Genomic DNA, 13,641 nt, shown 5'->3' with positions numbered 1-13,641 from the left:
TTTCACATCCATAAACCAATTATGTTTTATTTCACAGTGTGCACCAAGCATATTTTTATTTCCAATAGAAGTGAATTCAGAAGACAATAAACATTCACTTAATGTCTTCTAGCTTTTTTACTATAAGATGCTGAATTTTTAGAATTGGACATTAGTTATTTCATCTAGAATAGTTCCTTCCTGGCTTTTTAGAAACCTAAGGTCACTAAGACTGTATCTCTGCTTTGAAATACTGTGAATTTTTGCTTATTGGATTCATATATTATGAAACAAGACTCAGATTTCATTTAAAACTTCCTTCTTCCAGTTATAGAACATTTATACTGCACAAATTACTTCTCAAGGTTCTTCCAGTTATAGAACTTGAGAAGTAATTTGTGCAGTACAAATGTTTAACACACACAATATCACAAACATACACTGAAATTATAAAATACATAACACAGGTCAGCTAACAAGGAACAGACATTTTGCGTCAACACAATGATTGGTAACTAATGCCTATACATAAGGTACAGATGAAATGATATGGTATTCTTTGTCAAGTGCTCTTGAAGATCTTGGGTAGTACTCACAAATTCTTAAAGATATATTAGAATTTGAAAATCATATGTTTATTATTGCTCATATATACACTTTAAAATAAACAAGAAAAATACTGCTATCATAAAATGTTTCATTTATAAACAGTTTTTAAAATAGAGGATAAAACACCAATTCATTTGCCTGGCATACAAAGCCCTCCACAATCTAGCCATTGCCCAGCTTTCTAGTCTCTTCTCTCAACATCCTTCCACACATGCTCTGTTCTCTGGTGGTAAATACTTATTGTGTTGTTTTCCATCTCAGTGCCTTTGCATATGATATTCTTTTACTGTCAATACTCTTTAATTCCCCTTCCCCTTCCACCACCATCTAACCGAATAACTTCTCCTCTATTGGACAGACAGTAACTAACCTGCAGAGCCAGACAATTCCCAGGCCATTATCATTTCTCCCACACACTACACGCACACACAGACGAACACATGAGGCTGGAACTAGATTCGAACCTAACAGATGTGGCCTATTAAATCTATCAAGGTTTTCATTAATTACGTTAGCTTTTCACCAAAACTACCGAAACTAACAGCTGTTAGAAAGCCTAGACGGATCACACTGAGGTTTGCACCTGACCAACTGTAAGCAGCTGTGAAAGACCTTGTTCATCAACAGGCAGGGATTCCCAGATCATCCCAGGATGTAGGCTTATCACTGCAGAAGAGACTTTACATTTCGCATGAGTATGTAGCTCATGTAACTATTTATAAATATTACATTTCTTTTTTTCTTTTTTTTTTTTCCAAGATGGAGTCTCGCTCTGTCGCCCAGGTTGGAGTGCATTGGCGCGATCTCGGCTCACTGCAAGCTCCGCCTCCCGGGTTCACGTCATTCTCCTGCCTCAGCCTCCCGAGCAGTTGGGACTATAGGCGCCCGCCACCACGCCCGGCTAATTTTTTGGCTAATTTTTTGTATTTTTTAGTAGAGACGGGGTTTCACCGTGTTAGCCAGGATGGTCTCGATCTCCTGACTTCGTGATCCTCCCACTTCGGCCATAAATAATACATTTCAAAGACAAAAATTTAAATGGATGAGCAAAGGACTGAAAAACAGCCAATATGATCTGACAGAGAAGAATAAAGAGAGGGAACATAAAAAATAGATATAGAAATTCAGACAGATACAGGAGTAGACAAACTGAACAAATTGGGAGCCTAGATTATATAGTAATCAGGAAAATATAAATCAAAACCACAACGTGATACCACTTTATACCAATTCAATCAGAAAAAAATTAAGAAGTCTGACAAGTCCAAATGTTGAAAAGAATAGGAAGCAACAGGATTATGTATTAGTGGTATGAGTACCAACTGGTACAATCCCTCTAGAAAGCAATTTGGCATTATCTTCTAAATTTAAACATTTAAATAGCCTATGACTCATCAGTTTCACTCCTATATACTCTAGAGTACATATGGAACATGTAGAAGAGGAGACATGTACAAGAAAGTTCGTAGAAGTACTGCTCATAATGGCAAAAAAACAAGATAAAACAAACGACAACAACAAAAACAGGAAACAACCCAAATGTCTATCAATAAGACACTGAAGCCAAAAGGTTTTGTATAGTCTTACCATGGAACATACAACTATAAATAAAACTATAACTACTTGAAATAGTTAAATCTCAGTAATATAATGCTGTATTCAAAAAGCAAACACTAGATGAAAACATATAGTATACCTTTTTTAAGTTAAGAGACAATACTACTAAAGAATATATTATTTAGACACACCTATATGTGACAAAACCAACTGAAAAACCCACAAAGGAATGAAAAACATGAAATCTAGAATAGTGGTTACCTGTGATGCAGAAGTAAGGAGATGGAATAAAAAAAGAAATACCTAAGTAGACGAAAGTCAGTAATATTCTAGGTCTTGGATTGAGGTTGCAAAATGTGTACTTTAAAAATAAGTTAATAAAAAACAAAATTGTCATAACTATAAGAATTCCAAATGTTTTATAAGCTGTATCTGTCATTTACTGCTGAGGAGTTACCAAATCTTCTATAAATAACCTTGATGCCTTAGAAATTTCAGTGAATCAATAAACAAACTCTTGAAAAATTCAATGCAAGTATGATTCTTAAAACTTTTATACCATTTTCCTGAACTTTTTTTCAAAAAAGAGAAATGAAAGGGCTTTACAATACCTGATTTCCATGAAGATCCAAGACATCTAAGCTTTTTAGATTCTCCAGATTTGAGATTTTCTTGATTCTGAAAACCAGAATAAGTAGAATAGAAATATGGATGTATCACATCTATCTGTAAATCAAAGTATGCTAAGGCGTAAAGGTGTAACTCATTTTAATTTACTCTATCTACATATATAGTTATATATGTTTAACAATAATATATTTCCCTCTGATTTATTATAATTTTTAAAAATGCAATACCACTCAAGTGAAAGAGAGTTTAAATGTCATCATTAGAAAAGAACAATCCTGGCCGGGCGCGGTGGCTCAAGCCTGTAATCCCAGCACTTTGGGAGGCCGAGGCGGGTGGATCACGAGGTCAGGAGATCGAGACCATCCCTGGCTAACATGGTGAAACCCCGTCTCTACTAAAAATACAAAAAACTAGCCGGGCGTGGTGGCGGGCGCCTGTAGTCCCAGCTACTCGGAGGCTGAGGCAGGAGAATGGCGTGAACCCAGGTGGCGGAGCTTGCAGTGAGCCGAGATCGCGCCACTGCACCCCAGCCTGGGCGACACAGCGAGACTCCGTCTCAAAAAAAAAAAAAAAGAAAAAGAAAAGAAAAGAAAAGAACAATCCTATGTCTAAGAACCTTAAGTCAATGCACTTATTCAAGGGAGTTCTTCACATTAGAATATAATCTAAACTCCTTACTTCTGCCTACAAGGCACTAACCTGGCTGCTGACTCTTCCGCCAGCCTTATCTCCTACCACAGGCTCACTCACTCACTCTGCTCCAGCGACAGAGGCATTCTTGCTGTACCTCTAACCTGACAAGTACATTTCTACCTTAGGGTATTTATTCTTGCTGTTCCTACTCCCCTAATGTTCTTCCCTCAAAACTTCACTTTATTCAGGTCTCAGATCAAACAACTCTTCAAAGATGCTTCCAGATGACCCTATTTAAAATAGTTTTCCCTTCCTGTCCCCATTACACTGTTTCCTTTCTCTGCTTTGACTTCACAGAATTGATCATAGCCTAAAAATATATTATTTTGTGTTTACATTTTTAGAAAATCTCTTGCCAAATCAAAATGTGAGCTTTAAGAGGACATTCTGACATGTTCTCTACTCTATCCCCAGCACTTATAACAGTGCCTAGTGCCAAGTAGGTACCCAAAAAATATTTGTTTAGTGAATGAACGAACATACTAACTAAATGAATAAGTTGTATGCACAAGGGTATTCATAACAGGATTCTTTATGACAGAGACAAATTGCATACCACCTAAGTGCTTTCTACTGGGACCTGCTCAGTTTGTAAAATGCTTATATTTATTTGAAATTTTTGATATGTCAGATGAGAACAATGGTAAAAAAAGAACAAAAAATGAAGTTCATACAACCCATCTTTATCACCATATATTTATCACCATCGATTTTTGTTGTCCTTGTTTACTGCCTCAAAGAACCATTTCCACCTCTCTAAGTGTTTTCAGAACTTGGATCATCCACTGAATAATATATATGTTATCTATACATAGTGTGTATATATGTGAGATATATATAGTGTGTATGTATATACATACATACTGATCATTACCATGTAAACATCATGCAGACTTAAACTTAATTAATTTCTGTCTGCACTTGATCTCAGTTATCTTATATCATTGCCAGATCAAGAATTATATTACAAGCCAATTCAATCCAATTCAATTTATAAAAATATTTCTCATATGCTCACCATGTATCATCGTTGTGTAGCTGTAGATCTTCCTCACTCCCTTATCACACACACACACCACACTGCCTTATGACCACCACCTCCTCATCAGTCTCCTCTCACATCATCACCCTGACAGAATCTGTACCCTACCACCTGAACACTCCTACCTCACTTCGTCCAAACCATCAGCATTCTTCCAGACTCACTGGACTCTTTCACTAGCCTTCACCTAGTGCCAGGCAATTAATACTATCCTGTCTAGAATTTAAATCTCTCAAATAGCTAAATTAATAGCCCAACCAGATAGGAAAACAGGTGCGACTTTTTTTTTTTTTTCTTTTTTTTTCTTTTTTTGAGATGGAGTCTCGCTCTGTCACCAGGCTGGAGTGCAGTGGCACAATCTCGGCTCACTGCAACCTCCACCTCCCAGGTTAAAGTGATTCTCCTGCCTCAGCCTCCCGAATAGCTACGACCACACGTGCGTGCCACTATGCCCAGCTAATTGTTGTATTTTTAGTAGAGACAGGGTTTCACCATGTTGGCCAGGGTGGTCTTGATCTCTTGACCTGGTGGTCCACCCACCTCGCCCTCCCAAAGTGCTGGGATTCCAGGCATAAGCCACCACGCCCGGCCCAGGTACAACTTTCAACACAACTTTTCCTCTCCCTGCTTTGCTCCTGAAATACCTAAAACAGTTGCAGAAAATTATAGTACCCTAATCATATGGCTTAGGACAGAGCCAGGCGTTCTAATAGTAACCTGACCTCATAGCTATTAGAGAAGCCTTTTATTCCATTCCTTTATACTTCGAAGTTCACATTCCCTAAAACAGTGGTTCTCAAATTTCTGGATTTATCAGAATCACCTAGAGTGCCTGTAAAAACACTGTTTATTAGTTTCTCTTACTCTCCTTTGAACCAGCTTTGTCATCCTGCTGGTTCCCACATTATTGAATTAATTAAAATGCTGGCCTGTGATTACTATTTGTCTGAGAATTATATTTTTAACACTCTGAAAATTATACATCAGGGATAATAGAGATTATATCAGCCCAAAGTTCTCTGATTTGAAGAACCAATGTAGTCTGTTTCTGTCTTTATCAGAAATCCTGAGCACCTTTAATGCCCTTCAATCAGAGAAACCATCATGTGCAGTATGTATTCCCTCAGAATTCCACCAGGGCCTCACATATTCACTCCCTATCTGTTGTGACTGCAACTTCCTTTGCAAAATTGAGAAATCTAACATAACTGACTCCATCTTGCTTCTAGTCATACAAGCTGTCTTTGCTCATTCCTGCACATAGGCCAAGCTAACTATGGGAAAAAATTTAGTTTACAGTTTAACTTTAAACCAAGGATCATAATAGTCCCTTCCTGAAACTAACCTCATCTTCGTTCAGGAACCAAAAACATCTTCATAAAACTAATGAAAGACCACAAGGTTAGAATTATGTTAGGGGCCTGAATTCTGCTAAGACTGAGGCATAATTAAATGATAACCAGTCATTGTATTCTAACCTGCCTTTTTGTAATTGCTTACTGCTCAGGAATCACAGAGCCAATGGTAATAAGATTTGTGACTTCCCCAATTTCCCCTATAGATAACATTGTTAATGAAACCTAAGACTGGTATTTGAGGTATTTTTCAGATATATTTTCAGATTCTGGTAGACCAACTGATACCACCCAGACTGGTGATTTCCACTCAGGAACTGACTCAGTGCAAGAAGACAGATTCAACACCCCTGTGATTCCATCCCCAATCCAACCAATAAGCAGAACCCATATTCCCTAGCCTCCTGCCTGCCAGACAAGCCTTGACAATCCTAGTCTCCAAATTCTTACGGAGGCAGATTTGAGAAATATCTCCTCCTCCATCCTGCTCACTTGACTGCCTTGTGATTATTAAATTCTTACTCAGTTGCAACACCTGCTGTCTCAGTATATTGGCTTTTCTGTGCAGCAGGCAAGAAGAACCCACTGGGCTATAACATGACTTCTGGTATTAGTTTAGCTTTGACACATAGCTGCTTTATGAGTCTCACATCAGATGTGGATCACCCAGATGAACAGGAAGAAAAACAGACAAGTCGTTCAATCAGTTAAACCCAAGACCAACCAAACATCTTGCTTTCTTGTTCTCATGAGTTGCCTTTGCCATAAATTCTCTTCCCACCCCCAAACACCTGAAATGACCTAAAAACATACCCAATTCTAAAGAATTCAGAGGTAAACGAAGGCATCAGTTGACCTAGAAGGCCCCCACTGGTCAGATTATGTATTGATGTGAGGAATTTGCAGAATCCTAGCCAGTGCCCCCACATTTGACCATTTTTACATTAACACCAATGTGACCTGAAAGATTTATTTAAAAAAGAAGCTCTTCCATTGAATAGAAACTGAAACTAGAAAAAGATGAGGCCCACCCATCACCTGAGACCTCTAGGGATATATCACAGCCTGTCTCTGCAGGCCACATTATGTTACCGATGCCAGGATAAAGACCTCACTACAGGACCTATAAGAAGGCTCAGCTTTTCAGGTGTCAGAAACAAATCCTTAAGTGGGAAACTTCAAGGAGTCAAAAGGAAAGAAACAGAGAATCCCAGGTTCTAACAGAGAGTTTTGATCTCTAATCCTGGGTGATCAGAAGAAAATGCAGAGAAGTTCTCTGCATTCGCCTGTAATGACAAGGGTGGCAGAGGACCTGGAGAGGATAAGCAGGAGATACTGAAGGCAGAACAATTAGAGAACAAGAACTTTGACAGCAATGTGGGGTTGGGAGTTCTTTAGTATCAATGGAAACCTCACATACAGAACCTGAGCAAGGTTCTTTCTTAGCTTTAGAGTAGAAATCTTTGTTGGAGTTGCCTGAACCCAGAGGCACGTGATTGCCCTGGATTTCCATATATGGTTCCACTGCCTTGGACCAAAAGACAATGCAGAGTAATGTGGAAAGGAGAAAGCTTTCTGAAGTTGACCAGCAGGAAGCAACAAATCATCTAATACAAACGCATGAAGAGACAGGGTAGCAGATGTACTTCCCTCTTTACCAGCATCCTCAGCCAGGTTTGCCTAACATTCACATGATAGATTTCCATCTTCACAGCTCAAAGGCCTCTTGCTGTGACAAAGTCAGCTGGCTGGAGAGCACTTGGCATTTGTTTTAGGTATCAGACTTGCATTTTACTGACACTTCAAAAACATGCAATAGGGGAAAATATGGAAAGTTTTCTTCTGACTCATTTTCTTTTTGATTCAAGAACACTAATAGTTCTAGAACTGTTCAATAGCTACTCCTTTATGTGAAAAATAAAATAAGATTAAAACCAAACGAATAACAAATAAAAAAGATGGAAGAGTAGAAAGAGGAAGAAGAGACAGCATTAGATTGCTTTTACTTCACTAACATAATGATATAGTAGAAAGGCATTAAGTCTCTTACAGTTGAAAGAACAAAAAGACCTTAAATAAAGTCAGAAGCTCAGATAGACTGGTGGCTTCAAGGCACAAGTTATCAAAAACGACAACTTAAAGGGTTAATTCTAAGAAGCCAGAGAAGCGGAAAAGTACAAATAGAAAGATAGATCAGATGGAAAGATGACTTAAAATGGTAGGAACCAGGAACAGCGCTTAAATACTAGAGAAAGTGATTTTAAATATCACTAAAAATATTAATTCAAGGACTAGAAGAAGGGAATAATGACAATGGTATTAAAGAATAATTATAAGCGAGGCAAAGAAATCAGTAACTCTGAGGATCAGAAACTAGTAAAGAAATCTGGGCAAGAGAATAGGAAGCACCTAGGCAAGAGAATAGGGAGACTAGGAAATGCCTTAAATGTATGAAAAGTGAACTTCCCTTCTCACCTTACTCAGTGAACTGCTCTGGTGGCATACCCTTATTGTATAGACTTTGTATATATCTAACTTTGCAAAAGTCACTTTGCCTTTCCATTTCTCCATCTGTAAAAAGAGGAAGCTACTCTCTGAAGTCACTTCAAGCTCTAATACGCTATGATTCTATAATCTCCCTGCTATGATTTGAATATCTGACCCCACCGAACATCATGTTAAAATTTGACCCCCAATGGGTTGCCTAATAGCAACATAAACAGACTAAGATATGCTCCAAATTTGCTCAGACTACATAACGCTTAGCTTAACACTTGAACTAATTATGGGTAATAAACTACACTGATAGGAGCCTTCATAGAAACTATGGAGGACAAACAAGAGACTAGAACTCTGGGACATGATATTGGGAAAACTATCTTATATTATCATTGGGTAGTGAGAATAAAGACAGCCAAGGCTCAATACACAACACCCCAAACTATGGCACATTGGCATACTGAGTAATTTAAGCTGAAGGAAATTGAGAAAATCATATAAGGAGGAAGCTCAGGCTGGGTGTGGTGGCTCACGCCTGTAATACCAGCACTTTGGGAGGCCAAAGCTGGCAGATCACAAGGTCAAGAAATCGAGACCATTCTGGCCAACACAATGAAACCTTGTCTCTACTAAATATACAAAAATTAGCTGGGCGTGGTGGCACACGCCTATAGTCCCAGGTACTCGCTACTCAGGAGGCTGAGGCAGGAGAATCACTTGAACCCGGGAGGCAGAGGTTGCAGTGAGCCAAGATGGCGCCACTGTCCTCCAGCCTGGTGACAGTGCGAGACTCCATCTCAAAAAAAAAAAAAAAAGGAGGAAGCTCACTCTCTGACCTTCTCCCACCTTTCTTCCCTAAGGCCATAAAAGGAATTCTCTGATCTACCTACCCTACCTTAAATTTAAGATACCTTTCCTAAGCTCACTCTGTGAGCTTCTCTCACCTTTCTCCCCTGAGGCCATAAAAAGAATTCTCTGATCTATCTTCCAGATAGATAGAAGTATCTGATCTATCCCTTCCCTTTGTGGGTATAGGGCAGGAGTCCTCTGGAATGAGGGTCTTATGACCCTCAAGAAAGGAAGCAATGGAAGTAAAATACATAATATACCCCAAAAAAGGGAATGAAGACACAGAGACACCAAGAAGAATCTGAACAAATAGATTTTGCTAAGTTCCCCCAGTTTATTACCATTAGCTCATACCTCCTTTTGTCCAATCATACTGTCCATTTGCTATCAAACCTAAGCATAAAAATACACAGTTTTCCCTGTTTTGGAGGATATTCATTTATGAGGGCTCTTGTGTCATGTAAAAGTTGTATTAAATAAATTGTTAATGCTTTTCTCTTGTTAATCTTTGTTATAGAGTGTCAGCCATAAACCTTGAGATGGGTGAGGAAAAGATATTACTTTTTTTCCCTGCAAGGAGTAATCCAAGATCCATGCTAGGGTGGGAGGCAGGGAAAGATGGGGGAGGAGAACCTAGCCTGGTTATGACACTATATCTAAACTTCTTCATTTGATAATATAAAAATCATTTTTGGATTTTACTATAAAGCCCTTCTTTGTAGGCATTGCAAAAGCTATTCAGTAAAATAGAATGAAAAGTAATGAATGAATCTCAAAGAACTAAGTCAAGAACTGTATAGTTGCACTACATAATAGAGTTGTATAAAAGGAACTGGGGAAGTTCATATAGGATGTAATGTTAGATACAAACTGAAACTACCGTCTGAAAAAGAATCAATTCGTGATTTGATAATCACAAAGTATCGAGTGTCTACCCTTAGTCAAACACTGGGAAGAGTCACAAGTGAAATACATAAGCCTAAAGTGAATACACATGTTTAAAGTAAGTTCTAAGGAAACAAAATCAAGGCCAAAGTCTGCTATTTACTTCCCTATAAGATATGGCACTGAAAAGCAATGGAAGTAAAATACATAAAAAATGTTACTTGGTGTGACAAATTGTCAAACTGAATCTCATGAAACGAATTATGACTGGATCTTAGTCCACTCAAATAATTCAAATAATTTTAAAAAATTTTTAGCCTATTCATTTCTTAAGTATTATTCAATTCTAAGTTGTCATCTCCACATTAATCCTACACATAACATTAGGTTACAAACAAACACTGCTCTACAAAGAATACCTGTTTTTCCCCAACAGAAGGACACGAAGGCATCTCAGAGTAGAAAGCCCACTGATTTCTTCAATCTGGTTATCATATAAATCCAATGATATTAACTTCTGTAGATTAGAAATATTTTGTATCCGAGTTATAAAATTGTGTTGAAAGTTCAACAAACGAAGGTGGTCTTCCCCATTGATGATAGGACATACGGTCAGCTTTTGTCTAGAAAAAAATGTTAAAAAGTTAATTAGGTTATGATTCAGCCACCTACCTCCTCTTACAAATATTAGTAATAGTATCTTTGTGCTCTCATTCTGTGAGGAGAAAAAAATAAGTTGGACCACTTCCAACCCCCATGAACTAAGCGACCTATATTTAATTGCAAATCATTCACAAAAAAAAAACCAATAGACTTTGACAGAGTTTATTATTAAAATTATGTCTAAGCTCTCATTATATTAAAAAACTCAAATATAATTTTTTTCACATGAAATTGACTTAACATGAGAAAACATTCAACATAATTGTCTTTTGTGATAGAGGTTTAAATGACTGAATCTTGTCACATAACCAGACAAGTGCCCTTGGCATCAATCCACTGATGTAATGACTGCCCAGGCAACTAAGTCATCAGAGTTAAAAACATATAAAAGGGTCTCTCAGGGAATCATAGACTGTTGAGCTAGATGACATCTTCAGAAGAGCAAGAAATTCGGCCATCTACCGTTCGATTTGATTAAAAAAAAATTCATACTGAGATTTATTAATGGCAAAGTGGTCCTTAACATTTCCTCAGAAACTAAGATTTTACGTATACGTTTACATGCTCAACACTTTGAACTTTGCAGAACATTTAGAGTCCTACAGGGTAGGACGAAACCTTAAAAATATATGCTTTCAGCTGTATTTAAAACAGTAAGCCTCTATTATGCAAAATGTTGTAACGTATTACATGTGAAGTAAGTAAGTTCAGGGCCCTTTAAGAATTCTAGTAGTAAAATAATAGGGGCAGACAGGAGGTCCTGCGTGATTCTAGTCTGAGAGGTCAAAAGGAGTCTTCAAGGAAAATACAGCTCTATCGGAGTGTGAACAACTCTAATACGGAAGTTTATTAGAAATACTCTCTTTCTGTAGAAATCAAGTTAATGTGAGCTTTAAAGAAAATAAATCAGAGTGTTACTAGCATAACTGTAACTATGAAAGTGATCAGAATCTTCCTGATAAAGAGAAAAAATAATGATTCACAGAAAAAAAAAGTAACTGAATGTTAATGGCTAACAAAGATATGATGTTTAAAAATATAGATTCTGAAGAAACCTGTTAAAGATAAAGAAAAAGAAAAGGAAATTTTGGGCAATAGTTTAATTCTTTTAATGTATGGTTAATTTTATAATTCATTTCATGTATTCAATTATTTTATCACAGAATATTTAAAATTCACTTATATATTCAATTATTTTATCACAATACTTTATCCAATTATTTTATCACAATATTTTATCCAACTATTTTATCACAACTGTGATAAATCAATAAATTTAGTATATAAATTATAAATTAATAAATTATAAGTATTCTACCTTAAAATTTGTATCTTTGTGCATCAACTTAGCAAAAAATTGAAATCGTCTCACTTCTGCTTCAGTCTTTTTCTTTTTCTCTTAAACTTACTGATATTCCCCAACTTCTATTTCATCCAATTCTTGAATCAGTCATCACTAAGATAGGAAAATAAATAACCTACAACCTCCCTCTTACATAAGCTACCATAGATTGAAATAAAGTCACTTTCTCTGATACTAAACACAGTGGTTAAGTCCCAGTGCCAAGGCTTACTTGTATACCACTTAACCCCACAAACCTCTGTCACTCCAACAAAACAAGCAAGCAAACATACGTAATAACCAGAGAACCAGTGCCCTCAAGGGGAGTTTCTAGGCCTACAAAACTCTTGAGTTGCTACACCTCCTATCCCATTACTGATACATCTAATGGACTATGCCTTTGCTTCTGTGTTTCCTTCTGGGGGCCGATAAGCTGTCTTTCTGGTACTCCAGGGCTAACCTAACTCCCAAAAGAGCCAGAGCCTAGCTCTTCTAAGTAGTTCTTCTCAGGGTTGGATTCTGCTCTTGACCCCTCAGTCCCTAGCTAAGAAGCTGCAAAGCATGGCATATCTGCCTTTGGAAATCACTGGCACTACCCACTGGCTCTCAAAAGTGATCCCTGAGTTAGTTTCTTGCTGCTAGCCAAACTTTCTTGACTGCACATCCTGGTTCTTGTCAAACGGTGCCTAACTTTATATCTTTGTGATTCTGTCATTTCACAACCAATGAAGTGGAGTCAGTTCTCTTAATCCTGACTTTCTTGATAAGCAAGTCTCTGCCTGATCAAAGTTTGCTTCTCCACCCCAGAGGCCCATGCTGTTAAGGACCCATCTTCACAATTGCCTGAGTCACCCCAAGCTACAAAGGAAGTGCCTAACTTGTTATGTCATAGTCTTAAAAATACTGGCTCCTGTTAATATCAAGTAACATGAAACGGAAGGAAGCTGAGGTACTATTCTTGGCCAGTCTTTCAGAGATCAAAAGAAAAGTTATCAAAAAAAATCCCTCAAAACATTTTAAAATATAAAATATAATGAAAGTTATAAATATTAGACAGCATTTTCAAAAACCATCTATACCGCAAAGATGTCATGAGCGATATTGCCCTTCAGTGTTACTTTCCATACAAAAGAACATGTTGGAACCTCCAGCAGTTTTTCCCAACTATAAACACAGACAGTTCATTAAAATTTGTTGTCAGATGTGCACTGCTAAGCTAAAGGTATGCAGAGCAGAGATGTTTTCTCTGCTGGTTACACCACTGGGGTAGAGGTTGGGATCTTTCATCCACCATGCTACTGTGGATAGTTTCCTAGATGTAAAGATGGGGATCAAGTTCTAAATATATTCATTCATTAAAAAAATTTTATCAAGAGCATGTTTTGTACCAGGTTCTGTTCTAAATATCAAGAATACAGAACTGGACAAAAATTTCTATGCTTATGGAACCTGTATTCTAGCAGGAGACAGACAATAAACATAGTAAGTAAATAGTTATTATGTTATAGGGTAATAAATGCTAAGAAGAAAAATAATGA

The 13,641-nt window shown here is 37.4% G+C and overlaps 1 protein-coding gene across 1 annotated transcript in view; it reads right to left on the bottom strand.

Moving 5' to 3' along the window:
• The window catches only part of LRRC49 (leucine rich repeat containing 49), a 167,728-nt gene that overhangs the window by 103,714 nt on the left and 50,373 nt on the right, over nt 1–13,641 (bottom strand). The window contains exons 6-7 of the mRNA XM_011969395.1: nt 10,518–10,721; nt 2,757–2,823 (exon numbers count right to left, since the gene is read on the bottom strand). Of these exons, the coding sequence (XP_011824785.1) occupies nt 2,757–2,823; nt 10,518–10,721 (271 nt within the window). The remainder of the gene's footprint in view (nt 1–2,756; nt 2,824–10,517; nt 10,722–13,641) is intronic.

This window comes from Mandrillus leucophaeus, unplaced genomic scaffold (assembly GCF_000951045.1).
Source record: "Mandrillus leucophaeus isolate KB7577 unplaced genomic scaffold, Mleu.le_1.0 Scaffold12, whole genome shotgun sequence".
NCBI classification, from domain to species: Eukaryota; Metazoa; Chordata; class Mammalia; order Primates; family Cercopithecidae; genus Mandrillus; species Mandrillus leucophaeus.
The sequence above is the reverse complement of the archived record's forward strand: the minus strand, read 5'-3'. Positions and strand labels throughout refer to the sequence as shown.